At 40.4% G+C, this 25,076-nt stretch overlaps 1 protein-coding gene across 1 annotated transcript in view; it reads right to left on the reverse strand.

Moving 5' to 3' along the window:
- Positions 1 to 25,076, reverse strand: part of syne1b (spectrin repeat containing, nuclear envelope 1b) — a 144,035-nt gene that overhangs the window by 51,611 nt on the left and 67,348 nt on the right. The window contains exons 61-92 of the mRNA XM_077238824.1: positions 21,754 to 21,909; positions 20,590 to 20,754; positions 20,090 to 20,262; positions 19,327 to 19,480; positions 19,097 to 19,240; positions 18,857 to 19,021; positions 15,670 to 15,987; positions 15,288 to 15,443; positions 14,605 to 14,778; positions 13,755 to 14,081; positions 13,359 to 13,511; positions 13,110 to 13,277; positions 12,717 to 12,893; positions 12,481 to 12,627; positions 12,041 to 12,166; positions 11,771 to 11,947; positions 11,088 to 11,353; positions 8,817 to 10,977; positions 6,847 to 7,184; positions 6,561 to 6,705; positions 6,229 to 6,447; positions 5,730 to 5,998; positions 5,175 to 5,340; positions 4,715 to 4,870; positions 4,413 to 4,565; positions 4,113 to 4,295; positions 3,823 to 3,960; positions 3,180 to 3,365; positions 2,945 to 3,067; positions 2,437 to 2,619; positions 1,748 to 1,891; positions 617 to 805 (exon numbers count right to left, since the gene is read on the reverse strand). Coding sequence (XP_077094939.1) covers positions 617 to 805; positions 1,748 to 1,891; positions 2,437 to 2,619; positions 2,945 to 3,067; positions 3,180 to 3,365; positions 3,823 to 3,960; positions 4,113 to 4,295; positions 4,413 to 4,565; positions 4,715 to 4,870; positions 5,175 to 5,340; positions 5,730 to 5,998; positions 6,229 to 6,447; positions 6,561 to 6,705; positions 6,847 to 7,184; positions 8,817 to 10,977; positions 11,088 to 11,353; positions 11,771 to 11,947; positions 12,041 to 12,166; positions 12,481 to 12,627; positions 12,717 to 12,893; positions 13,110 to 13,277; positions 13,359 to 13,511; positions 13,755 to 14,081; positions 14,605 to 14,778; positions 15,288 to 15,443; positions 15,670 to 15,987; positions 18,857 to 19,021; positions 19,097 to 19,240; positions 19,327 to 19,480; positions 20,090 to 20,262; positions 20,590 to 20,754; positions 21,754 to 21,909 — 7,899 coding nt within the window. The remainder of the gene's footprint in view (positions 1 to 616; positions 806 to 1,747; positions 1,892 to 2,436; positions 2,620 to 2,944; positions 3,068 to 3,179; positions 3,366 to 3,822; positions 3,961 to 4,112; positions 4,296 to 4,412; positions 4,566 to 4,714; positions 4,871 to 5,174; positions 5,341 to 5,729; positions 5,999 to 6,228; positions 6,448 to 6,560; positions 6,706 to 6,846; positions 7,185 to 8,816; positions 10,978 to 11,087; positions 11,354 to 11,770; positions 11,948 to 12,040; positions 12,167 to 12,480; positions 12,628 to 12,716; positions 12,894 to 13,109; positions 13,278 to 13,358; positions 13,512 to 13,754; positions 14,082 to 14,604; positions 14,779 to 15,287; positions 15,444 to 15,669; positions 15,988 to 18,856; positions 19,022 to 19,096; positions 19,241 to 19,326; positions 19,481 to 20,089; positions 20,263 to 20,589; positions 20,755 to 21,753; positions 21,910 to 25,076) is intronic.

Below are 25,076 nucleotides of genomic sequence, written 5' to 3' on the forward strand. Positions count from 1 at the left end.
AAGTTACATTTACATTTAATAAATATATTTTTAAAAGCAATACTTTGTAAAATAATGCATGTTTTGTTTTTCAAGGAATATATTATTCACAGATTTTTTTTCTTCTTGTTTTAGACCTAAATTTAGTTAGATTTATGCTTAAAACAAGAAACGCTAAAAGGGTAAGACATTTATGTTTTATATATATATATATATATATATATATATATATATATATATATATATATATATATATATATATATATATATTTATGTATATATATGTATGTTTTTTTTAAGCCATGCCAGATTATTTAGCTATTTTCCTGGCGATAGTCATTAGAATATAAAATAGAAACTAAAGATATTAAAGATCCATTTTTTCTTAAAAGTCTTAATATCTTATGTTATTCTCAAGTATATTGACCTTGTTTTAAGGATGATTCTATATTTTTAATACAAGACAAATATTCTGATTAAATTATTAAATATGATTAAAAAATCTTTTGTAGTGCACACAATTATTTGGAATACAAGAACAAATACTTTGTTCAATCACTTTTTGAGACATTTACTACTCTAGTTTGTTTGCTTATTCCACGATTATACTGGCACGCCCACGTTCAGAATAACGTACCGAGACTTGTGACTGGCTCTTTCTTTTAATAGCATCACCGTCCAGTTCCTCCAAACTCTCAGTTAAACCCTCTGCATCACTCACTGTCAGGAGAGTGGTGGCGTGTTTAGCTTTCACCGTCAGCATCTTACACTTGGAATTCAGAGATGCAATCTGCTCCTGGTAGCCCTTAATTTTCAGGGCCAGTTCCTGTTTAGATAAAAATAAACACAGAAGAGATGACAAAAGATGTTATTTAGCTGCCCTTTAGGTTAATGCAAAAAACAGGAAAGATCAGCATGGCTAACCACAAACAGAAGTCAACAAAAATGAGATTTGAGGACAGTAGCTATGTTTCCATCCAAAATCGCGAATTTAACTTGTATGCAAAACTTTAATATATAATATATAATAAAGCAACGTTTCCACCCCATGTGTTCAAGAGAACTAAATCATCACTTCCTGGGAAATTGGCGTAAAATATCTTTAATATAAATGAAAGTTGCTACAATTTCTCTTTTTCATCATAACTGACTTGAGCTTCAGAGCGCGCAGATGAAACACAACAAATACGGTTATGCTATCTTGCTTTCAAAGTTATTGTGCATATCTTCTTATCGGATTAAAAAATGATAATCCTAAATTGGCCGCATACATTTTTTATGTGCATTTTTAGAATTTATGCACATCTTGGCATTTCCATCCAGGTTTTTTGAAGCTATAATCAAAAATTTGCATAAAGATAGGTGGATGGAAATATAGCTAGTGTGGCATCACTGAGGTGTATACGTGAGATATATGCGGTATATCACTGAATATACATGACACCTCATCAGTGTTGCTATTTTTAACTAAAACTATTCAAAAAAAATTTGCCAATTGAAATAAAGCTAAAATAAAATAAAATAAAATATAAATATTAGATGAAAAACCTAAACTTAAATGAAAATTAGAAATTTTGCCTTGACTGAAATAAACAGAAATGTGTGTAGGTTGTAAGTACTTAAATTACCTTAACTAAAACTGAAATAAAAATAAAGCTATATAGAAACATGAATGATTAATGAAACTTATGAAAATATTAATAAAAATTATGACAGTAATATTAATAAATACTATAATAGTATAAATAATACTAAAATATCACTGCACCTCATGATGATGAATTTGTGCCTGTAGCTCTTGGATGTTGCTGGTGTTCACAGGTTGGTCCTGAATGACCCGGTGAGCATCTTCAATCATGGCCTGCAGGTTTCTGACTTCCTGTTCATACTGTTCATACTGCACCACTGCCTCCTAAAACAGAGATCATACACATTTATTTTTGTATCATGATGAGTCCTACTGGACTTCTTACATTGGGTTAATTACTACACCCTAACCTTACCCCTTAACTAACCTATTTCAGACACCTTTGAAATATTTAAATGTAAATTAATACACTATTTAGTTCCTTTACGAAGCTGTGACATCATGTAGACTTAAAGATTTTAGCCTGGTGTTTGTGGGGACATTTAATCTAGCAAAACCTGACCCATTCTAAAAAATAACCCTCTGAATACATCCCAAATTTATAATCCTTACAGATCATAAAACAAAGACAGCATTTGTGCCTAATAAGCTATAAGCGCTCAGGATTCAGGATAATTTATGGTGTGTTCCATAGTGAAACAGTAGTAATATATTGTTCATTAGCACTCTCAATAAACTTGTGGCGCATACAGTACTATCCAACCTCTATCTGTGGACATAATTCTCCAGCATTATCTGTCCAAAGTACTGTTTGTATTCCGAAAGAGCAAGGACAACGAATGCTTGCCTGGATGCGTTTTCTGACTTGCCTGCAGGATGTTGCACTGCTGGATGGCGGTGTGCTGCAGCTGACTGGCCTCTTGTTGCAGATTCAGAGCTGTGCGACAGATGGACAAACTGGTCACCACTTCCTCAGGGACTCTTAGAGCGCTATGACACTCCTGCACGTCCTCTACCTGCTGCTTGAAGCTCTCCATGTCTGCGAGCAAACGCTGAAAAACACAAAAAAACAAAAAACATTTTAAGAACAAAAATTGTTTCCTTTCTTTCCACACTAAAATAATGTATTTATGTAACAGAAACCAGGTTCACAGAAAGCACTCAAAAATTAAGCAGAAGAACTTTTCTGTTACCAGATCTTCAACAATGTACATTACAGCCAGACTACTAAGCTACTGCTCCATAACTAAATTTAAACTTAAATTTTATTGTATTACCCATATCAAGAACACATCTATAATGCAGTCAAGTAGGCTGTGCATGGAATAATAGGGCTCAAATAAATGATATATTCAGGATCAAAGCAGATAAATGTACCTGTCTTTGAGTCAGTTGTTCTTTTAGACTGAGTCGGGCCAGTTCAGGAGACGTGAGAGTAGCTTGAACCTGCTCCAGAGACACATGCAGGGCCTTCACTTCATTCTCAAACCTCTCCATATCCTAAAAGAAATAAAGTCAGTCATGCTGAGCTACTGTAGTTGACAGAATGTAATAAATATATTTAAATCTGAGGAAGCAGGAAATCGTTTTAGGCGTGTTGAGGTGCTCAAACCTTCGCTGCGTCCTGTAGACTCTGCAGTCGTGATCTGATGCTCTGCTCCAGCTCCTCAGTGTGACGGCTCAGTTCTGACACCTGCTGTCCCATGGCCTCCACCTGCAGCGTCTCAGACAGTATCTCCACCTTCTCCTGCATGGCCTCCATGTCACCATGGAGCTCACGCGACTCACGCAGAACAGACTGCAGGGTCAAAAGCACAGATTATTAATGCTTACTGTAGACAACAGATAATTGCACCAAAATGCACTTAAAGGTGCTCTAAGCGATGTTGGGTGACGTCACATCTTGTTCGAATTATTGTCAAACAAAACGGATGCTACAGTAGCTAGACCCTCCCTCCTCCTCATCTGCACAATGACCCCTCAAATCCTTCATGTGGGTTATTGGCTGGAACTGTTTGTTATGTTTTGTGGTGCGGGTTAGCCCAGTTTGTTTTTGTTGCGGTTTTTGGAGCCTGGGGTGTCTGCAGAGACCGCGTTTTTTTTACAGTGTGTTCAGGGGACAGGCAGTTAGCGGATAGTGAGGAGATGTTTGCTGTATGTGACAAAAAAAGTTTTGGCCTAAAAAACGTGTGACATCGCTTAGAGCACCTTTAAAATGTTATATACACATTTGATTTGTGTGCATTGTAGTTCACCTGATACATCCTGATCTGTTCTTGCAGGTGCGAGGAGGAGTTCCAGATGATGTTGGCCTTCACCAGGCTCTTGGCTCTGTCTGTCCACTTCACTATGAACTCAAACATCTCGTTGTACTCATCTAAATGTGCATCCGCCTTATGAGAAAAAACGCATCACGTCACATACAATGTTTGAAAGACTCTCAAAAGTAATAAATGAGCATGTAGGAAGTAGGTTCATTTTCAGTGAGATTGTCTTATTAGCTGAATGTTAATTTTGTCTATTAGTAAAACATAATCTATCTTACCTTCTTCAACCATATAGTCTTATATTCAGCCAGTCGAAGAGTGTGATGATGGATCTCTCGTAATTTGGCAATTGCATCAGCTAGCTGTCTGGCTATCAGAGGGTTACGGCGACCAAAGTCCTGCACTGCGGCTTCTAGCTCAGCGAGATTTCTTCCGCAGCCGTCAAGTTCATCACAGAGACGCTAGAAATACAGCAAGGAGTTCACGTACTTTATAGCCATTTAAGGCAGTGAACATTTGTTTATAGAAAACACATTAAAATGTTAGCAATATAAAGATTATTAGGACGCAACACTTACTCTGGCCTCATCTTTGGCCTGGTCAATATCAGTGGCCTTTTCCTTCAGAGTGCTAGAGATGGCCTTCAACTTTTCAGACACATCATGAATTCTGGAGTTAAACTCTTCTTTGATAACTCTGGTCTTCTGAATGTCTCTCTCCTTGGCTTGAACCTAAAGGTATGGATTAATTCATTTATATCTTATATTATGAGGTGTTAGTAAAAAGGGTAATAATATTGTTCAAAAAATGGTCTCCTATGATTTAGTAAGAAACTGCCAATTAATACACTATGAAAACAATAAAAACTGTAATTATGTACCTGGTCCTCAATGGATCCCAGTGCCAGGGACACTTCAGCCAGCTGCATTGAGATCTCGGATGGTAAAATAGTGTACAGGTCCAAGTATTTACTTTGCTGCTGCTCTGCAAGCTTGTCCACGTTCTGACGATGAGTGATCAGCTCTCCATGCATCACCTGCACAAATTTAAAATACAATTGAGACAGGCAAATTCATTCTACCATTCTACTTACATACTTCTACTATAGTATGTATACTGTGAACAATATGTAAATCTTCTATATCCATGCAAAACCAGGATGACACACTACATTTGCTCAAATTCATAGTATCTAGAAATATGGCATTGGGTAGTGCATCCCATAATGCAATGAGCTCAACTTCACTTATTTAAACATGCAAATTGTGTCAACAGTGTAGCATACTGAAATTTGAAAAAAAATATTGTTGGATACTAAATACGGTTTCATTTTTTTTCACCTCCAATTCTTGTGTGAGAATGTCCAGATCAGATGTGGGGTTCAGCAGGAGCTCCCTGGAGTCCTGGATCCAGCTCTTGACCAGACTTAGTTCTCTCTCCACACCTTCCCTGTCCGATAATTCCTGCTGGACCCGAGTCTTTCCTGTCCTGGCCTTCTGCAGGAAACTACGAGAGACACATATTGTACAAATTAGCCTTCAGTCAATATTACTGGTACAGGCTAATTATCAGCATTGTTCTGTTCAAGCCATTAATTGGAAGCAAAACTACACTGACATTAAACTGGTTAGCAATCAATCACTTTTTACCATTTGCACAAGCTACAAATACATTGATTACTTAAGACAGTTGAATTAATAGTTTAACTAAAATTGTACAAAATATATATCAACATATTGGTATTAGCAAATCTTAGTGATGCCTGAAAATCAGAAAAAAACAGTGTACTCTTTTCTTTGACAGGTTTCAAAAGTACTAAACAGATTAGCATATTTTGCACTGTACATAATATTTTGGTGCTGGATTTCATATTGGTTTGGAGAAAGATTACACACCTCTCTAGCTTATCTTGCACAGCTTTGATCTCCTTCAGACTTGGTAATTGCTCATGATCAGCCGTTGGCACAGACACCTCCACATCATGTAGCAGGCTGAGAGCATACTGTCTTAGGAGAGTTAGAGAAGACTGCTCCCTCTCTAAGTCCTGACCAACCAGCTCGTATTGGTCCAGATGTGACTGCAATGTGGCTTTGGAGGCTTTTTCAGCAGTGCATTCAGGAACACGGCCCTTCAGCTCTTCTGTTACAGCTCTAACCTTCATCATCTGAAAAACACAGTTGTCTCATTTAAAAAACTATTTAATTCTTTGTGACATTAACCTGTTAAGCCAAGTGCTTGTACCATTATATTTGAAATATGTTCAATATACCATTTCAAACCATTTGATTTGTGATTTAAATTTTATTTTAACATTTCCTTAATTTGTGTAGGGACAGAGCATCATAACATTCAAATGGGGAGTCCAACAATATTTGGCCACAAGTGAAACTGCACCTTTTCCCTGAAAGTTCTCCATTCATGAGCCGTATCCTCCAGCACCCTCTCTTGGCCTCGTGCTACACTGCGTAACCTGGTCCAGCGCTGCCATACTGTGGTCATGGATCGACTTATGGTGGCTTTACTGGCGTCACTTCCAATCAGCTCTAACTGGGATGCTTGCTCTTCCAGACCAGTCAACTTTTCTTGGAAACTGTTCACCATGGATACTAATGACTGCAGGCCAAAGATGAAGACATTTTGAATTGGTTTATCATCATGTAGACAATTGTTTACAAAAAAAGTTTATTTTCTCAACAAAGAGAGTCAATATGGCATACTTAGCTCACCTTATGACTCCTGAGTTTCTCTTCAGCTTCCTGGCCCGTTGCAGCCTTGGCTGTGGAAAACTCTGTTAGCTTCTTCTCTGCCTCATTCATCAGCTCAATGACTGTCTGTCTGGCCTCCTGATATGAATTCCACTGGGCAACACAGCTGAAAAGGTCACATTGTCACATTATAACTACAATAAGTAGTCTTTATTGGCATCAAAACTTGGGTCAATTTACAATAACAAACCCTTAATATATCTAAGAGCTCAAATGTTCTGGAAAACTGCTGTGTTCCAAACTGTACCTGTTTAAAATGTCTTGGTGGCACTGCAGCTGGTCTCTGACCTCCACACCTCTCTGCTGTGCAGACTCCACACTAAGTCGAAGCTGCTCTTTGGATGTAGGGTTGACCAGGTTTTCAAGTTGAGGTGGCAACGATTCCAGCTCCTCAAGAACACCCAGAAACTCCTGTTCAGTGGCCATGATATCTTCTTGTTGCCTCAAACACTCCTCGTAGTTCTCCACGTCCACCCCGAGGCTGGCCTGTTGCAAGAAGCCCACAGCGTCCTCCAGCCACTCACATGCTGTTTGCATTCTGGAGTGATACTTCTGACACAAGCCAAGAGCTTGTTCTAATGTAATCTATATGAGAAACATTTGGATTCATTAGTTAATAGTAAGCTACACTATTAAAAATTAAGGTTTCAAAAGGTTTTATATGCCATAGAAGGACCATTCCCCCAAGAACCGTTCAAGGAACAATTCTTAAAATAACATTTTTTTCTAAGTGTGAAGTACTTTTTCCACTATACCAGGGGTTCTCAAAGTTTTCATAGGTGAGGGCCAATTTAGTAACCCAACATTGAACTGAGGGCCGCCAAAGGGGCGGGGGAGAAAAAAAATCCCATTTGAAATAATTTTAATGACCAGATTGCATCTCTACAGTTTATATTTATTGCAATAAACACATTTTGATTCATAACTGAGGCAAAACCTGGCGAGTTTTTTTTAACAGAAACTTTTAAAATAGAAGCTTACCAAACAAGTCATCATCATTCATATCTATCATTGCCTGTCAGACGCGTTTCCATTATTGCAGATTTTCGCAAATGTTTGCGCTATTATTATTATTATCTATCTTTTTTAACCCGTAACTGAAAAACGAAAAATTAACGGTTGTTGTCTTTTTAAAACGCAAAGTTGAACACCAACATTTTAATTTGAACTGGCAACACCAACTGTTGCGCAACAAAGTAAATATCGAAAGACTTTTTCAGCAAATGATAATAAATGTGTCTGAAAAAACAGCTAGGCATTTTAATTGTTTATTAATTATTGTTTTCTAAGTTTCGGCTAAAAAACATATCCCTATCTCCGCTGTTAAGCAGATGCGCTTTTAGAGAGAAATGCACCTTTCATACGGATTACATAATCAGAAGGTATTAGCTTTCAATTCGAATTTGTTTAAAAGTGGACATTTCAAGCTATAGCCTACATAGGCTATATTTTGTTTCAGTTCTCGCGCTCCAGTTCACGGAAATCATGAAAGCGTGTAGGCTACTGATTGTTTTATTTTATTTTACAAAATCACAATGTTTTCTTGTTATTATGAGTTTACACAAATACAAGTAGTTGCGAATAATGTATCATTATTTTCTGTATGACCAGAAATGATAGAGTATTTTAAGTTGTCTCCACTGTTGATAGGAAAATGCAAGTGTTCGCGCCAGCGAAAAATTTGAAAGGTAATGGAAACGCGGCTATTAATAAGCTTGTCATTAAATCACACTGAATATTGATTACTTGGTCAACATACCCTTTTAAATTGCAATGGGATTTGTGGTGCTGTTTTTTGCCGCTAAACACCACTAAACGGATAGATTCATTTTTTCAAAGCAATGTACAGTTTGAACAGTTTTATACATGTTTTTCAGATGTTATCACGGGCCGCCAAAAATGTTTCCGCGGGCCGCACTTTGAGAACCTATGCACTATACAGAACCTTTTGAACAATGGAAAGGATCCATGGACATTTAAGGTTCTTCATGGAACCATATATGCCAATAAAGAACCTTTATTTTTAAGAGTGTAGGGTAACCATTGGTTGACTAAGGAACTCTTGCTGGCTTAGCTTATTAAGAGACCTGGTAGGCACACCAGCATCCCATGTTGGGGCACAGTATCTAAAACATAACGAAACGGTGAAGATATATGCAAGGATTTTGTGCTTTAACTAATAGTCTTGGTTAAATTGATGGTTTCAATAGAACTTGCCTGTTTAGAGCTCAGGGCACGTTGAACATCAGCCTCCAGCTTGGCCATCTCTTGTAGACTTGAGTCCACGTGAGCGGGAACGAGCTCATTGGCACTGGTGTACTTCTGCTTCTCTCTGGTGCTAAGAGCTGCCACTATCCTCAGCCTCGACTGCACTTCCTCTTGCATTATCTGTTGCTTCCTGATTTCCTCCTGGACTTTCTCAATCTTGACGTCTACCACCACCTCAGAGCCAAGTTCATCTTTGATTTGCTGGAGCCAAGTTAAGGTCCGATTGACTTCGGTCTCAAAGTCTTTACTCTGCACAAACCTGTTCTCACACTCCACAATTAGTTCTCCAACAGCTGACTGTAATGACTGAAGCTCTTCCTGCCAAGAGGTCACCCGCTGCTTTGAAGCCTCGTGTGCAGCGGTATCCATGTGGGATACCAGGTTATCCATCTGCTCCATGAGTCGAGTGAGGTGAGAGCTGGCACCTTGAAGACTAGCAGCCAGGGCATGATAGTTTTTCAATCTCTCCTCAGCTGACTGTGTCTCCGCATTAACTTTCACCAGTTGCTCTTTGGTGGCCTTTAGCTCGGAATCAACCTGCATAGCCATGGCTTGATGGTCCTCAAAAGATTCCAGAGTGTCGTCGAGATGTTCTACCCTCTGCTCAATCAATCTTTTGAGTCCGTTGTAAAGGCTAACAAGTTGAGTCATTTCTTCAGGTCTCCAAGGTTGACCAGTGCTTCGAAATCCCTCTTTCTTCTGGTTAAGCTCACTGACGGCTTGTCCAAGATTGGTCAACTCCTCTAGGAGGGCTTTATAATCTGCCAGAAGACTGACAACTTCCTCAGTCTTAAGGCTGACAGACTGCGTCCCCAAATTATAGAACTGTTCCTCAAGTTCTTTAAGTGCTTTGTGGGTGATATCAATAAAGGAGGCATATTCCTGTCGGGCAAGAATAGCTTGCTGTATTTTCTCTTGTTTCTCTTTGGTTAGTCCTAAAATATTATTGTACTGTTGAGGAAGAGCAATCAGTTTCTCATCTAAGTAGCAATGGTCGACTTCATTCAGAGTGGGAAGTATTTCTTGACCCGTTCTTTGCACAGTTAGCAGAAGGTTCTCATATTCCATGGCTTGATCCAATATTTGTTGGTATTTTGTAAGTTGCGAGCTTAATTCAGCATCTCCATTCATGAGGTTGATCTCTGGGAAGGTCACAATATCAGCTTGCTTCAACCACTGGCATATCTTCTCGAGATCTACCTTGAAATATTTTCTAGTCACCAATACCTTTTCCAGCTCCTGAAGCCTCTGGCTACACTTCTGTAGGGCAACCTCGAAGGTATTCTGCAGCTCTTGGAGCTTTTTTAACATCTCTGATTTCTCTTCTTCAGAGGCATCTTTCATCAAATCCCTACCTTGGGACCATAGGGAGGTCAGCTCACTGTGGTAGGCCCTCAAGCTACTCTGGATGTTCCTGCATGTCCTCACCTGCTTAGATAGGTCATCGGGAAGTAGGGCTATATAATCCTCTGCTTGTGCTTTCTTCTCGTTCTGTTGGACCCAGGTGATAGCTTGATTCACAGCCAACAGGAACTGGGTTCTCTCAGTGAAGGCTTTGCTTAGGTGTTTCCTACGTTGAGCCACTTTGATGCTTAAGGACTCCACTTCTGCTTGAGTTTCAGAGATGAGCTGCTGAAGTCTTTGCCTTTCGTTTAGCCCAAGATGTGCTAAAACCCTATCTGCATCGCTCATAGCCTGGGCCAGCAGAAGCTGCTTGACTTCCAGTTCACTGCATATGGTGAGATGGTCAAAGAGGAAACTCTGTGCTAGCTCAGGTGGAGGACTCATCTTCATGGCTTCAGACAGGGCAGGCTGCTGCTCCTCTGCCCATTCGCGAGCTTCCCTCAAACGGGCCTCAACTTGGCCCATGTCTTCAAGGGTCACAATGGAGTCTTGGATCTTCCTCTCAATGAGGCTCTCTAAATGGGTCCATCGTTGCTCAAAGTGGCCGATCTGCTCCTTCACCAGCTCTTTGTCATCCAGGTTTAAGTGGTACATTACTTTTTGCTTCTGTTCTTTGAGGTCATCAAGTGTGTTTATCTTTTCTTTAAGAACAACCGAGAGTTTCCGAAGAGCCTCCAAATGATTAGATGAACTCTCAGCATCAGTTCTACAAAATCATGAAAGAATAATGTAAGTCTCAAATGACACTTTCAATGTAGCACTAATTAAAAGTGTCATACGAATACATTTACACTAAATCCTGAATAATAGGTCTACCTGGCCAGGCTATCCCATTCCTTGGACACCTGTTCAAAGAGGGCTTCCATGGCACTGATGCAGCCATGATACTCATTAGTCCTTTGTAGATCTTCCTCTCTCTGAGCATGCAGTTTGTTAGCCTGATGACACAGTTCCAGCCATGCATGACTCAATCGACCAATCTCTGTATGCTCAGGAGACTCCTTCCCTTCTGTCAGCTTACTCACAAGCTCTGTCATTTTAGTCAGAGTGCTTTGTCTGCTTTGAAGGTGCTGACCAAATTCCTACAGGCAACATGAGCACAGAAGAAAAGACAAGCATAAAAAGAGAGACAAGATGAGAAATGAAAATGGACTCTTTTACGTTATAATTAAATCTCCCTGGTATTTTTGTGCAGAATTCAAAGGTGCACATTATTCTAAAAATAAAAATGCCTGTTGTCATAATCTGTCATTAAAATGTAAGAACTTTCTCCACATTTTAAACATTTAGCTTTTGTCCACGTTCTGCTGATGTAATCAAGGCCAGGGCAGGTAAAAAATAATATTAAGCAATAAAATCATAGCCAATTTTTTTTTTCTCAACCCACGTTCAATTTACCAATATATACAGTATATTCCTAATATATTTTTATATATAATTAAATTAAATTAAAATATATAGAAACATTACATGAATCGAGATCAGACACATATATTTACTTTGGCTTGATCAAGCATGTTTTGAGCAATCTTGGGCTCCAGTTCCGCAGGTCTCCTGGAGAGACTTTGCAATTGCTGTTCCATGTCCTGGAAAAGTGATGCTAGTTCCTGTTTCTGCTCTTTAATCTCCCTCCAGCTATCTGACAGCTCTTGAGAAATGGTCATCCTCTCCTCAATCTGCAGAATTGACGATTTCAATCATATTATTATTAACTAGATACATTTTACATCCCAAAACAGCGTTAGTTAAGTCTGCGTGATCAAACTCACCATTGTTTTGGTTTGCTGTATTTTGGCAGCTGTAGCCCTTACGGACTCATCAGATAAATCACACACTGAACAAACCAGATCAAGATATGTACTGGCCTGCTCCTGTAGGGCCCTGAAGTGCTTAACCTGTGGAGTAAGTATTCAAAATGTAACTAAATATCATTTAAACATATACTGTATGTGCAAAAAATAATAATAAAAACAACATGAATACAATAGCTCTACAAGTGCTGTAAACAATGTCTATTCAATTCCCTTTAAAAAAAAAATATATATATATATATATATACCTTAATGAAAAACACATATATATGTTAAAACCTTAATGCTATAATTGTTACTGTAATCTATATGATATTTGTCTCAAATTTGTTCAGACACCTTCTAAGCTGGTTTGTAACAGTTAGCACAGAATCACTCTCCTGCTCAGTGGCATCTACCTGTTTCAGAGCCTCCTGAAGGCCATAAGGAGTCTGCGTCTGCAGCTGGATCTCCTCTTTAACGGTGGACAGCCACATCTGACACTGCTGCAGGGTGTCCTGATGGCTGACGTGCTTCTGGAGCTCACGGTCAAGACTCTGATACACCTGATGATGCCAAACAATGAACATTAGACTATGAAATAAATAAGGCAACATTTCTGATAATGCAATCCTTTATTATCAGGAGTGCTCACACGCTGAGCAGTGCTGCAGATAGCTGAATAACTGTCTCTGGTTCCCTGCTGGTGTGCCTGGATCTGCTGACTGATCTTGGCCTGCACTTGTTCTGTGCAGCTACTGGTGAGACGTTCGCCTTTGTCCTTCAGGCTGGTCAAACGCTCCTCAAAACCAGCTATCTCCTCCATTATTGCCTGAGAAGAAACAGGCCAAATCAGAAATAGAATTGACAAAAATGAAGCTAAGAAAAGTCAGTAGTTGAAAACAAAATATGTTTATTCATATTATCTAAAAATATAAATATGTAAAAAAAAAAAACAGTAGTTTTATGGCTTGCAAGTTGCTGCAAAGCTATTGTTCATGGGATATCTGGAAGATATAAATAATAGCAATAAAAGCAGTGCACACACCTTGTGTCTGGCTAGCTGTTGTGTGGCCGTCTCTAAATTGCCACTTTGTGTGGAATCAGAAGTGACCAGCCTGCTAGACATCTGTAACAGCCATTTCTCTACTTCTTGAAGTTCACTGTTATAGTCCTCATGCTCTCTCACGCTCTCCGTCAAACTCTGAACATGAACCTACAACACACCAGCAAAACGCATGGAACACAGGTAGCAGAGACAGGTTTTCAAAGGGTCTTGTATTATGCATGACAGTACCTTGGCATCCTTGCATAACTCTTGATAGTCGGCTTTCAACTTGCCAATGTTCTCGCTGACAGATGGGTCCCGAATCGTTTCAAGGAGTGCATCTCCCTTCTCTATAACCGATTTGACAGCTGACTCATGGGACTGGATGGTCTGCTGGATTGTCTAGAAGCAGACAAAGGGCATAGAAAAGGGTTTACATGACTCTCTGAAGACGGCTGTATTAGAAGCTATGCATAATTGTTCATGCTCATACAAAAGTGATTTATCATGTTGTTCCTGTTTATTCCTCACTCTCTGAATGTTGCTATTAATGGCCACTTGGATCAAACAAAACTCCTTATAAAACATTATAATGAATTCTCTACAACTGTATTCATTTCTCACAAAAAAATCTGTTTTGCTCACCTTATATTTGGCTAGCTGAGCCTTTTTTTGGTAAAGTTCAGCCTTTGGCTCCACAGGGGACGCCAGCAGTGATTTTGTCGCTGTAAGCCATTGTGATTGAGTCTTGTATTTGTCCAGGAAGTCTTTGGAGAGCTGTATCGATTTCTCTGTGGCACTAAGCTCTGACCGCAGAGCTCTGATCAACGCCTCCAGCTGGGAGAGTCGGGTGTCGACTTCCTCCTTGAGCTGCTCTGCCTCAGGTTCCTCCAGGAACGTCATGGCACGATCAGTCTTTTCACGCATGGTCTTCAGGAAGGTGTGACCCAGCTCCATATCACCCTGCAGAGCCTGAGACATAAATAGATTTTTTAATATATTTTTAAAAGGTCTCTTGTGAGTAGGATGCATTTATTTGATCAAAAATAGGGCAGTAATATTTAAAAAAATTAATTATTCCTGTGTTGCAAAGCTGAATCATTACTCTAGTCTTCAGTGTCACATGATCCTTCAGAAATCATTCTAATATGCTGATTTGATGCACAAGAAATATTTCCTATTATTATAATCAATGTTGAAAACAGTTGTGCTACTTGATATTTTTGTGGAAACTATGATTGATTTTTTCAGGATTTTTTGATGAATAGAAAATAACAGCATTTTTTTAAAAATAGAAATATTTTGTAACATTGTGAATGTCTTTACTGTCCCTTTTGATCAATTTAATGCATCCTTACTGAAAAAAAGTATTCATTTTGTCAACAAAAAAATATATTGACTGCATCACTGCACATTTTAAAAAAAAGTGTAAAATTGCACACGTTTAAGTATAAAGCTGCTTTATCTTAATAATAAAATATCATATTTGTCAAACCTCTAATTTTTTCATCTTTTTCTCCATGGAAACACGATCCACCACATCAATGGTAGTAGTGGTCACACTACTGAAGTCCTTTTGCGCTGTGCACAACCAATCAGAGAAGGTGCTAAAGACACTCTGGGACTCTTCAATAACGGACATTTCCTCCTTCAGCTGCTTGATAGTGTCCTGTAAACACATATAAAATGAATAGTTTAATTCAGCATTGTAACTCTTGTGCTGTATTTATAGTATGTGTGTTTCAAATCATTACAAAGCCAAATATCCCAAAAAATGAGTTAAATATGACTTCATTGTGAGAAAATATCCTTGAAGGAAACAGTGCTAAATAATGTAAGTAAATTATATATTTTTTTATTCTAAAAATGCCTTAGGTTGTCTTTTAGGGGCAAGGTTTGAGTTAAGGTTAGTCTTTCACAATTAAAAATGTTTTTTTTGTTTTGTTTTTTTAAATAATAATACCCCCATTTAGATACAAAACTGCCTGAAGAAGTTACGTGTAGCTAAATCTCACACAACCCCTCTTGGAAAGATTATTCATTAATAGAATATATACTGTTTATTAGGGTTAGAATTAGTCTGAGATGATTATTACAATTAGATTTATAAACACTTTATAGAAGGTTTATGGTATGTTTTCATTTAATTGGCTAGGTAAAGGTGTGTTTAAAGTGTACCTGCAAGTGTAGCAGAAGGGCATGATAGCGGGACGTCAGTTGTGTGGCTCTAGCACTGACTCTGCTGCTTATGGGCATCTCTTCTAAAACCTGTTGGGCCAGGACACTGAGACCCTCAATCTCCTCCTGATAGGCCAGCACCTCCTCATGCCAACCCTGAAGAAACAATCACAACAATATATCACTGACATATTCTACAGGAACAGTTCTCTTGGAGCAACTGTAGGTTACAGGAAGGAATAACCTCATCTTGGGTTTGAACCTATAACCTTTAGCGTACCAATCCAGATTTATGGTAACTACGATTCAAACTTGTGAATAAAACAGATTACTGGTGTGCATTTTACAAGAAAATTGTAATCTTTTTTTCATTGAATCCAACCTTCAGGAGATGTAGCTGTGCCTCTTTTGTTCCTCTGTCAGAGCGACAGCCGGAGCGTAACTGTCCTTTAGTCTCCATCCCCTTGAGCCAGTTATCCAGCCGCTGGAACTTCTGCTCAATCTGTCGGAGTTTGGCAAGAGCGCTGTTGAGGTGAGATCTGGTCTCACCCAGCCGGGCCTGATACGAGCCCCACTCCTGCTGGACCGTCTCCAAGCATCGGTCCTCTAACTGCGGGACGCCCCAAGGAATCACCTGCTCTCGGGTCACCAGCAGCGTGTTGAGCAGAGCATGACCTTCTGTGCAGTGCACCTGCAGCTCCTGGAGATGGATATTAGTTATTTCTCTAAGCATATTTATATTAAAATGCCAAGTAATAAAAATATTCAGCAGATAATTACAACAACAACAACAACAACAACAACAACAACAACAACAACAACAATATATATATATATATATATATACGTATATATATATATAGTGTAGATCACATCGGTATTGGCTAATAATGGCATTTCTAATTTTTAATGGCACATCAGTCATTTTAAACCAGATGGCCGGGTCCACTAGGGGAGCTTCCAAGAGGGGCTAAAGGATGGCTTAAAATCATTTAAATATAATTAAAATGATATAATAATAATAATTAAAAAAAAAAAAAATATATATATATATATATATGAAAATTTTAAATTATTAAAAATATATAAAATAGATAAAAATTATATATAAGTAATATATAATTAATTATTAATATGAATATATTAAAACAATCTAACTTAATTAAAAAGCTTTAAAAAACTATATAATCATAATTTCCTTTAATAACTATTGTTTTTTTGAAGAACAGAATTACAGAAGAACAGAATTACATAATTAATTTAAATTATACTACTAGTTTCTCAAATATAATAAAGAATATACATATAAAATATAAATACAAATATATAAAATCATATTTTGTACCTCAGAGAGTATTGTCTGTCTGTAGAAGCCATTATGCATCTTTCTACCTTATATTATGTTTTGATGTCTGATATTTACATATTCTAAATGTATAACATTTTAACTTTATTATGATCATGTTTTTAAGCAACAGAAAAAAACATTAAGAGATCATAATATCAGACTTTACAATTAAAACATAATCGATTATCCAAATTAACCAAAATGTCTATATCGGTGCATCCCTAATTATAAATATTAAATTGTAAATCTGAATAATAAATACAGTGCTGGTCAGAATTATTTGCCCCCTTGATCAAATATGATCAAAGATGGCTGTAAAAATCTGCATTGTTTATCCTTTTGATATATATATATATATATTTTTTTTTTTTTATGACAAAAATCTAACCTTTTATTGAAGAAAAATAATTGAAAGTGGGAGGAAAATCACATTATGAAATAAATGTTTTTCTCCAAAACACATTGGGAACAATTATTTGTCCCCTTTTATTAAATGCTTTTTACAACCTCATTTTTCCAAGATAACAGCTCTGAGTCTTCTCATATAATGCCTGATGAGTTTGGAGAACACCTGACAGGAGATCAGAGACCATTCCTCCACACCGAATCTCTCCAGATCTTCTTTTAAGTTTAGCCCAGTCGTTTTCTATAGGGTCCAGTTTAGGGGACTGGGATGGCCATTGCAGATGCTTGATTTTGTGCTCAGTGACCCATTTTTGCTTTGATTTTGATCTTTGTTTTTGGATCATTGTCCTGTTGGAAGATCCAAAAATGGCACATTATACGATTTCTAGCACAGGCTGCAAGGTTTTGAATTTTTATCTGTTGGTATTTGATCCATGATGCCATGTATCTGAATACATGTCCAGGACCTCTGGCAGAAAATTAGGCCCACAGCATTAAAGATACAGCAGAGTATTTCATTTTACACATGGGGTACTTTTTATCCCTGTGTGCACCAAAATCATATTAAGTGTTTGCTGCCAAAAAAGCAAAAGTTTTTGTTTCATCTGACCATAGAACCCGTCCCGTTTGAAGTTCCAGTAGTGTCAGTTACTTTTCAAACGTTCTATGGACAGATGAAACAAAAAAAAGAGCTTTTTGGCAGCATACACTTAATATGGGTTTGGTCCACACAGTGATGATAAAGTACGCCATGTGTAAAATGAAATACTCTGCTGTATCTTTAATGCTGTGGGCCTAATTTTCTGCCAAAGGTCCTGGACATGTATTCAGATACATGGCATCTTGGATTCGATCAAATACCAACAGATAAAAATTCAAAACCTTACAGCCTGAGCTAAAAATCTTGTAATGGGCCATGTTTGGATCTTCCAACAGGACAATGATCCAAAAACAAACATCAAAATCAAAACAAAAATGGGTCACTGAGCACAAAATCAAGCATCTGCAATGGCCATCCCAGTCCCCTAAACTGGACCCTATAGAAAACGAGTGGGCTAAACTTAAGAGAAGATCTGGAGAGATTCTGTGTGGAGGAATGGTCTCTGATCTCCTGTCAGGTGTTCTCCAAACTCATCAGGCATTATAGGAGAAAACTCAGAGCTGTTATCTTGGAAAAAGGAGGTTGCAAAAAGTATTTAATAAAAGAGTGCAAATAATTGTTCCCAATGTGTTTTGGAGAAAAACATTTATTTCATAATGTGATTTTCCTCCCACTTTCAAATCTTTTACTTCAATAAAATGTTAGATTTTTGCATTTAAAAAAAAATACAATATCAAAAGGATAAACAATGCAGATTTTTACAGCCATTTTTGATCATATTTACCAAGGGGGCAAATAATTCTGACCAGCACTGTATTTTGTATATATATATATATAAATATATATATATATATATATATATATATATATATATATATATATATATATATATATATAAAACTAAATTTCCTTTTCAACAGTTAGACACTTTAAAATTTGATTAATATATTGTCATAATTATATTTGAATATACAGTATGTGTCATGTACTACTTATCTTAAGCATTATTTTTGTTAATGACATATTCAATTATTTGGTAGAATCTTTTTTCTAAATATAACTAAATATATAAAACATTAGTCATTAAAAGAAAAAAAGTATTACAAAATAAAAATGATGTTTCAAAGTTAAGAAAGATAAAATGAACAAATAAGGTGTCAAACTTTCTCAGCATATAATGTCCCTCACAATAACTACTTCAAGACGTCTTCTGACCTGTAGTTTGCGTAGCGTGTCCTCTAGAGTCTCGACGTCTCCCTCCAGCTGGGTGTAGCAGCTCAGTCTCTCCTGCTGTTGCTCCAGCCAGTCTTTAAACTCATGCAGAATGTGCTGGTACACCTGATGGGCTGAAACCAGCTCCTCTGCTTTGGCAACTGCACACTGTGGCAGAAACATGTGAGTTCATCAACACATGCTGAATATTCTATATGGTGACCAATGAGGGATGCATTATACCTGGGCTTTATTTTTGACAATGTTATAGCGCTCTTGCAAGTCTTGAATCTCTAGCTGGGTGACATAGTGCTCAGCCATGTTGGATCCCTTCATGGATATGACGTCCAGAACACTGCTGTGACTTAAAACATCTTCTGAGAGCAACTGAAAGGAGGAGAGTGTTTATAAGCCAGGACTGAATACAATTACAAATTATTCAGAGACTCAAAGCATTGACAATAACACCGTACTTTGGCTTTGCCCAGGTTGGTGGTTTTGTCTCTCATCTCAGAACACTGTTTGTCTGCTGAGTTTAAAGTCTCTTCCACAGTCTCCATCCAGCTCACAAACTGACGCACGTCCTCCTGGTAACTGGTCCACTGTGACAGAGCGCCCTCCAGTTGACTGTTCGAACCCAAACATAACACCCTTTTATATAGTAACTAATTCAACTTCAGCAAAGAACACTCTTTTTATTAACAACCATTTTTTGTCTGTACAAGGTTCTAGAGTTCGCTATATACTAGTTTTGAGTCTTCTGTTTTAATCTCAATGAGAAGCTGTTTTGCAATGATTTCAGATTATTTTCATTTGTTAGGAAGAGGAATCAGACCTCTTGCCAAGCTAACAAAAATGTGTTCTACAAACATTTTGCTAACATTCCCTTTAAAGGTATAGTTCACCCAAAAATTTGTTCCAAACCTGTATGAATTTCTTCTTCTGCTGAACACAAAAGAAGATATTTTGAAGAATATGGTTAACCATTTTCCTACTGCCTTCCATAGTATATATATATATATATATATATATATATATATATATATATATATATATATATATATATACACAATAAAAAAATAAACTATTCTCTGCAACCACATAAAATTACTTAACCATGACATATTAGTGTATATACTTTTTTATGACATCCATCAAATACAAATGTAATTATCAACGAACCAAGTGTATTTTTATGTTAAGCTTTTGCACTGCTTTTAATAAGACCACATTAACCTTTTGCACTGAATAGATGCTGACAGCAGTCCATCCCAGGAGTCCTTGAGGTCCTCGATTTGTTGGCGGACCAGATGCACACCCTCAGCGGAGGTGTTCCTCTGAACAGACTCTCCTCTTGTTAGCAGCATTTTCAGCTGTATTTCCTTTTCTTGACGTGCCGTCAGTAAAGCCTGGGTAACATGTATGCAAAAACCTCTCATTACAAGTAAAATACATGATAAGGGCAATGAAATCAAATGCCCCAGTCACATACTTTAGATCAAATGTTCAGAATTCAAACTCCGACCTCCTGTGCTCACTGAATATTGCACAGTATATATTGCCCACTACAAAAGTAGTATGCGAAATAGTATGCAATATTCAACAATAAACATTTCAGTAGTATAGAATTCAGTATGCTATATTAATGTTGCATGACCGCACTCTAGTTTATGTTTGATTTGGTTATTATGAATATGGTTATTATGGTGACATATATTCTCGGCTTTGTTCTTCACCTCGAGTTTGATCATCCTGCTGTCCAGCACGTTTTTGTCTGCGGTGGGAGTGCAGTAAGTTTGCAGCATGTGACTGGTATCAGCCACCCAGTTCTGCAGCTCTTTCAGGCCCTGTGAGAACAGCTGGTGCTCGGACACAATGCGGTCGATTCGAGATGCTTTTTCCTATCAGACAGGCACAACATAATCAGATAAATAATCACTTCTCAAAGATAAAGTGAATCATTTGCTTAGGATAATATCTCTGTGATCCTTACATGATCATAACATACAGTTAATAACAATTATTTGGTAGGGGTAGCATCTTATTAGAAATAGATTTTGTGTTAAAAGGAAAGCAACAGCACTTTTTAGTCATGTTGAATACTTATAGGTCTGGATGATTATTCCATATGATTTGTTTTGTTGTTGTTGTTGTTGTTGTTGTTTTTTAGTATTTAAGCCATAACAATACTTACACTGCCCGAAATACATCATTTTTGTGCAACAATTGAGTAGTTAATTGAGAACCTAAATACAATGTGAATATAACATCAAAAACAATACTTTTGGAAATGTAATAACTGTTCATTACTCCACACAACGTTTTCAGATAAAATGTGTTCTCCACCCTAAATAGAAACACGTGGGCTGTGTCCAAAACCCAAGGTCACTGACGTAAACATTTAAAAGCACATATTAAGAAGAATTGTTTCAGTTACCACAATATCAAGTTTTATTATTATTAAATATCATTTAGATATCCAAGCAAACATTTCATGCTTATTTCACAATCCTTATTTCTTGGTTGAAATAAATAAATTTAGATATTTATTTTTTAATCATGTTTGAAATTTACAAATGTAAAGTGGATGGATGGGATGGACAGACAAACAGACAGACAGACAGACAGACAGATAGACAGACAGACAGGTAAATAAAAACAATTAATAATTATACTCTTTTATAAATTAATTTACTGCTCCATCAGACACCATTTTAATGTTGACAGAACTTTACATAAACATTGGATCTGTATGTGTCTTGATGCCTTCCAATCTTTATTTGATACCAGATAAAACCGCATTTTTGAGGTTTCGGACACAGCCCTATGTGCGCACACAGTCTGTCGACACCTGCAGCACTGGGGACGGGTAGCCATCCGGCAGACAGATGGGACGTTACCTTGGTCAGGTTGCTTAAAGCTAGGTACTGAGCTGAGAGCTGCGAGACACGGTGCACAAAGCCCTTTCCGGCCGTGTGTCCGTCCCACAGCTGCTGGGCCTTCTCCCTCAACCTGTGCAGCTGAGACTCCTTAGAGGCTAATTCCTCTAGCAGAGACTGTGAAAGCACAGGCACGTTAGCACACAAAAGCATCGCACACAGTCCTGGTTAGTCAGATGATTAATAAAGCAACATGGCAGCACATGAACAGCACAAACGTTAAGACTGGGGATAAGCGACGTGAAAATGTGCATGACAGAGAAGCATTATTATGAAAAGCATGACATGAAAGCAGCTGTTCCCTTTCGTTGTCACTCCGAGTTACGTCGGATGACGACGAATGGGGTTTCGCTTAGAACACCTATCAACTTCGAGTATTACAAAACGAGCCAATGGCAAAGAAATGCCATGGGTCTGCGGAATTTGCATGACGTAACTCCGCCCCACCTCGTGGGTATAAAAGGAGGACGCCAGCAACAGGCAGATATGTTTTTCGCTTCGGAGCCAAAAGCATTTCTTCACTCCACAGTCATCTCTGACTTCGCTCTACGAGACGAGCTTCTCTCTCCGGTGTTGGTGTGACGGCGATCTGCAGCGAGCTCACAGTGCCTGCTGATCTGTGCAGTAATCTGCCAGTGTGTGTGTGTCTCCCTGTGCGCTTCAACATCGCGGAGTTTTTTTCTCTCCTCTCATAAAAGAGCTCGCACGCGGCACGTCTTTTTAAAGACGGCTCGCCCGTGCATTTCTGGTTGCAGCGGACTGGTATCGGACTCTGATGGGCACGAGCGCTGTCTAGTGTGTTTGATCATGCTTGAACAGCGCTCGTGGGTGACTCATGTTCTCGCAAGGGAACGTGATCATCGCGTCATAAATAGGTCGAGACTCGGTGAACTCGCAAGAGTGAGAGTCCCCTCATCCACCCCCCGATCTCGGCGGGTGGCCAGGGTGACCTGAGGGTTACGGTCTGGAACAAGGCGCCGACTATGTGTCCGTGACCCCAGCCCCCCTCTTCAATGACGGTGCCCGCTAGTGAACTGCTGATTCCCGCGAGTCTACCCTCTGGTGGCCCGCGTGTTTCAGTTGAAGCTACAGAGGAAGATGCCATGTCTGTTGCAGCATCACTAGGTGGGCTTGAGTCTTCTGGAAGTGAGGGCTCGTCACAGCTGCCACTTTCCGGTGTGCATACGGCTGTGCCTGAGTCTGATCCGGAGATGACGGCCATGCTTTCCTGGGACGATTGGTTTTGGGTAAGGCCGCCGACCCTCGTCCGTGGCAAACCCCAATACCTCTCTTCCCGGACGTGCATGATGAGATCTCGAAGTCCTAGAAGACCCCCTTGTCTTCTCAGGACCGCTCGCTGATCTCATCCGCCTTTCCTCCCCTCGATGGGGCCGCTGCCCTTGGGTACACTGGGGTTCCCCCGGCTGAACGCTCTGTTGCGATGCTATGTGTCCTCAGAGTGCTTCTTCTCGGCGCAATCCTAAGCACCCGCCCGTGGCCTGTAGGTTTTCGTCTACGCTTGTGGCGAGATCCTATAGCGCCACGGGACTGGCAGCCGCCTCACTGCATGCCATGGTCATTCTGCTGGTCCACCTGACCCAGATGCTCATGGACCTGCACGAGGGCGGGACTGACCCAGGGCTCTTCACTGAGCTGCGCGCCGCCACTGACCTTGCTCTCTGAGCGACGAAAGTGGCCGTACGCTCCCTGGGTCAGGTGATGCTCACCAGTCTGTGGCTGAACCTGTCTGATGTGCTGGATGTCGCGCGGACCCGTCTGTCCGACATTCCCATATCCCAGGTCGGCCTCTTCGGCGGTGCGGTTGAGGGCTTGCCCAACAGCTCTCAGCCGCCCATGAGCAGAGTGAGGTTGATTCTGTCCCGACGGCCCCGCCGTCCGCTCAGATCCCTCGTCTGCCCACCGCCGAAGGCGCCCTCCCGCGGCTCCCACCCCGCCCGTTCACGGGCCGGCTCTGGGGGCCGCGGGCGGACGCCACAGCCCTCTCCAGCCCCGCCCCCCGCTACACGCCGGGTTAAGCGGCGCTCGTGAGACGGGCACCTCGGCGATGGAGCAGACTGAGGTTGATTCTGTCCCGACGGCCCCGCCGTCCGCTCAGATCCCTCGGTCTGCCCACCGCCGAGGGCGCCCCCCCGCGGCTCCCACCCCGCCCGTTCACACGGGTCGGCTCTGGAGGCCGCGGCCGGACGCCACAGTCCTCTCCAGCCCCGCACCCCGCTACACGCCGGGTTAAGCGGCGCTCTTGAGTTGGGCTCCTCAGAGATGGGACTCAGTTCTTTCCAGGAGTTGGTAGCAGGACCACTCCTTTCCCCGGGGAGGGCCGGGGAAGAATCCTTATTCTCCAAAGAGCTGATTCTCCCGTCTCTGAGCACAGAGTTCTCGGACGTCACAGAGCGCCGCCCACAAGCCGTGCTCTCCTCGTCCCCCTCTGTCCCAGAGGTGGTTGACATGGCGTGCCGTCCACGGACCGCTTCGCCCCTGTCCCCCTCTGTCGCCAGACCCCTGGCAGAGCAGGCCCCCGCGGGACGACCAGCCTGGTCCTCCCCTGGCCCCTCTGCCAGGGCGCGGTTGCTAACTGTGCCCCCACATCGGGCCGCTATGCCGTCCACGTCTGGGCCAGTTACTCCGCTTCGCTGCCCCTCCGGGGGGACGCCTGTGGTCGCATGATCCCGCTGGTTCAGTTCCTGGGAGCCTGGTTAGAGCTTCCCCGTCTGTCCCGCTGGGTCGCGCGGACCATCAGGCTCGGCTATGCGATTCAGTTCGCACGGTCTCCTCCCCACTTGGGGAGTCCGCTCCACTTTTGTTGGTGGCTATGCCCCCATCAGGAGAGCAGAGATTGCCACCCTGCTGGCGAAGGGCGCAATCGAGACTGTCCCTCCAGCCGAGATGAGGTCAGCCGGCTTCTCAGCCCCTACTTCATTGTCCCTAATAAAACCGGTGGGTTACGGCCAATCCTGGACTTGCGCGTGCTGAACCGCTCCCTTCACAGGATGCCGTTCAAGATGCTCAAACGCGTTTTCGAATGCATACGGCCTAGGATTGGTTTGCAGCGATCGACCTGAAGGACGCCTACTTCATGTCTCTATTCTCCTTGACACAGACCGTTCCTTCGGTTTTCTTTCAGGGGCAGGCATCCAGTACGCGGTTTTCCCTTTCGGGCTAGCCCTGTCTCCTCGCATCTTCACGAAGGTCGTCGAGGCTGCCCTTGTTCCCCTTCGGGAACACGGGGTTCGCATCCTGAGTTATATCGACGACTGGCTGATTAT

The sequence above is a fragment of the Siphateles boraxobius genome, unplaced genomic scaffold, assembly GCF_051911475.1.
Source record: "Siphateles boraxobius isolate OS27281-9 unplaced genomic scaffold, OSU_SipBor_1 22, whole genome shotgun sequence".
NCBI classification, from domain to species: domain Eukaryota; kingdom Metazoa; phylum Chordata; class Actinopteri; order Cypriniformes; family Leuciscidae; genus Siphateles; species Siphateles boraxobius.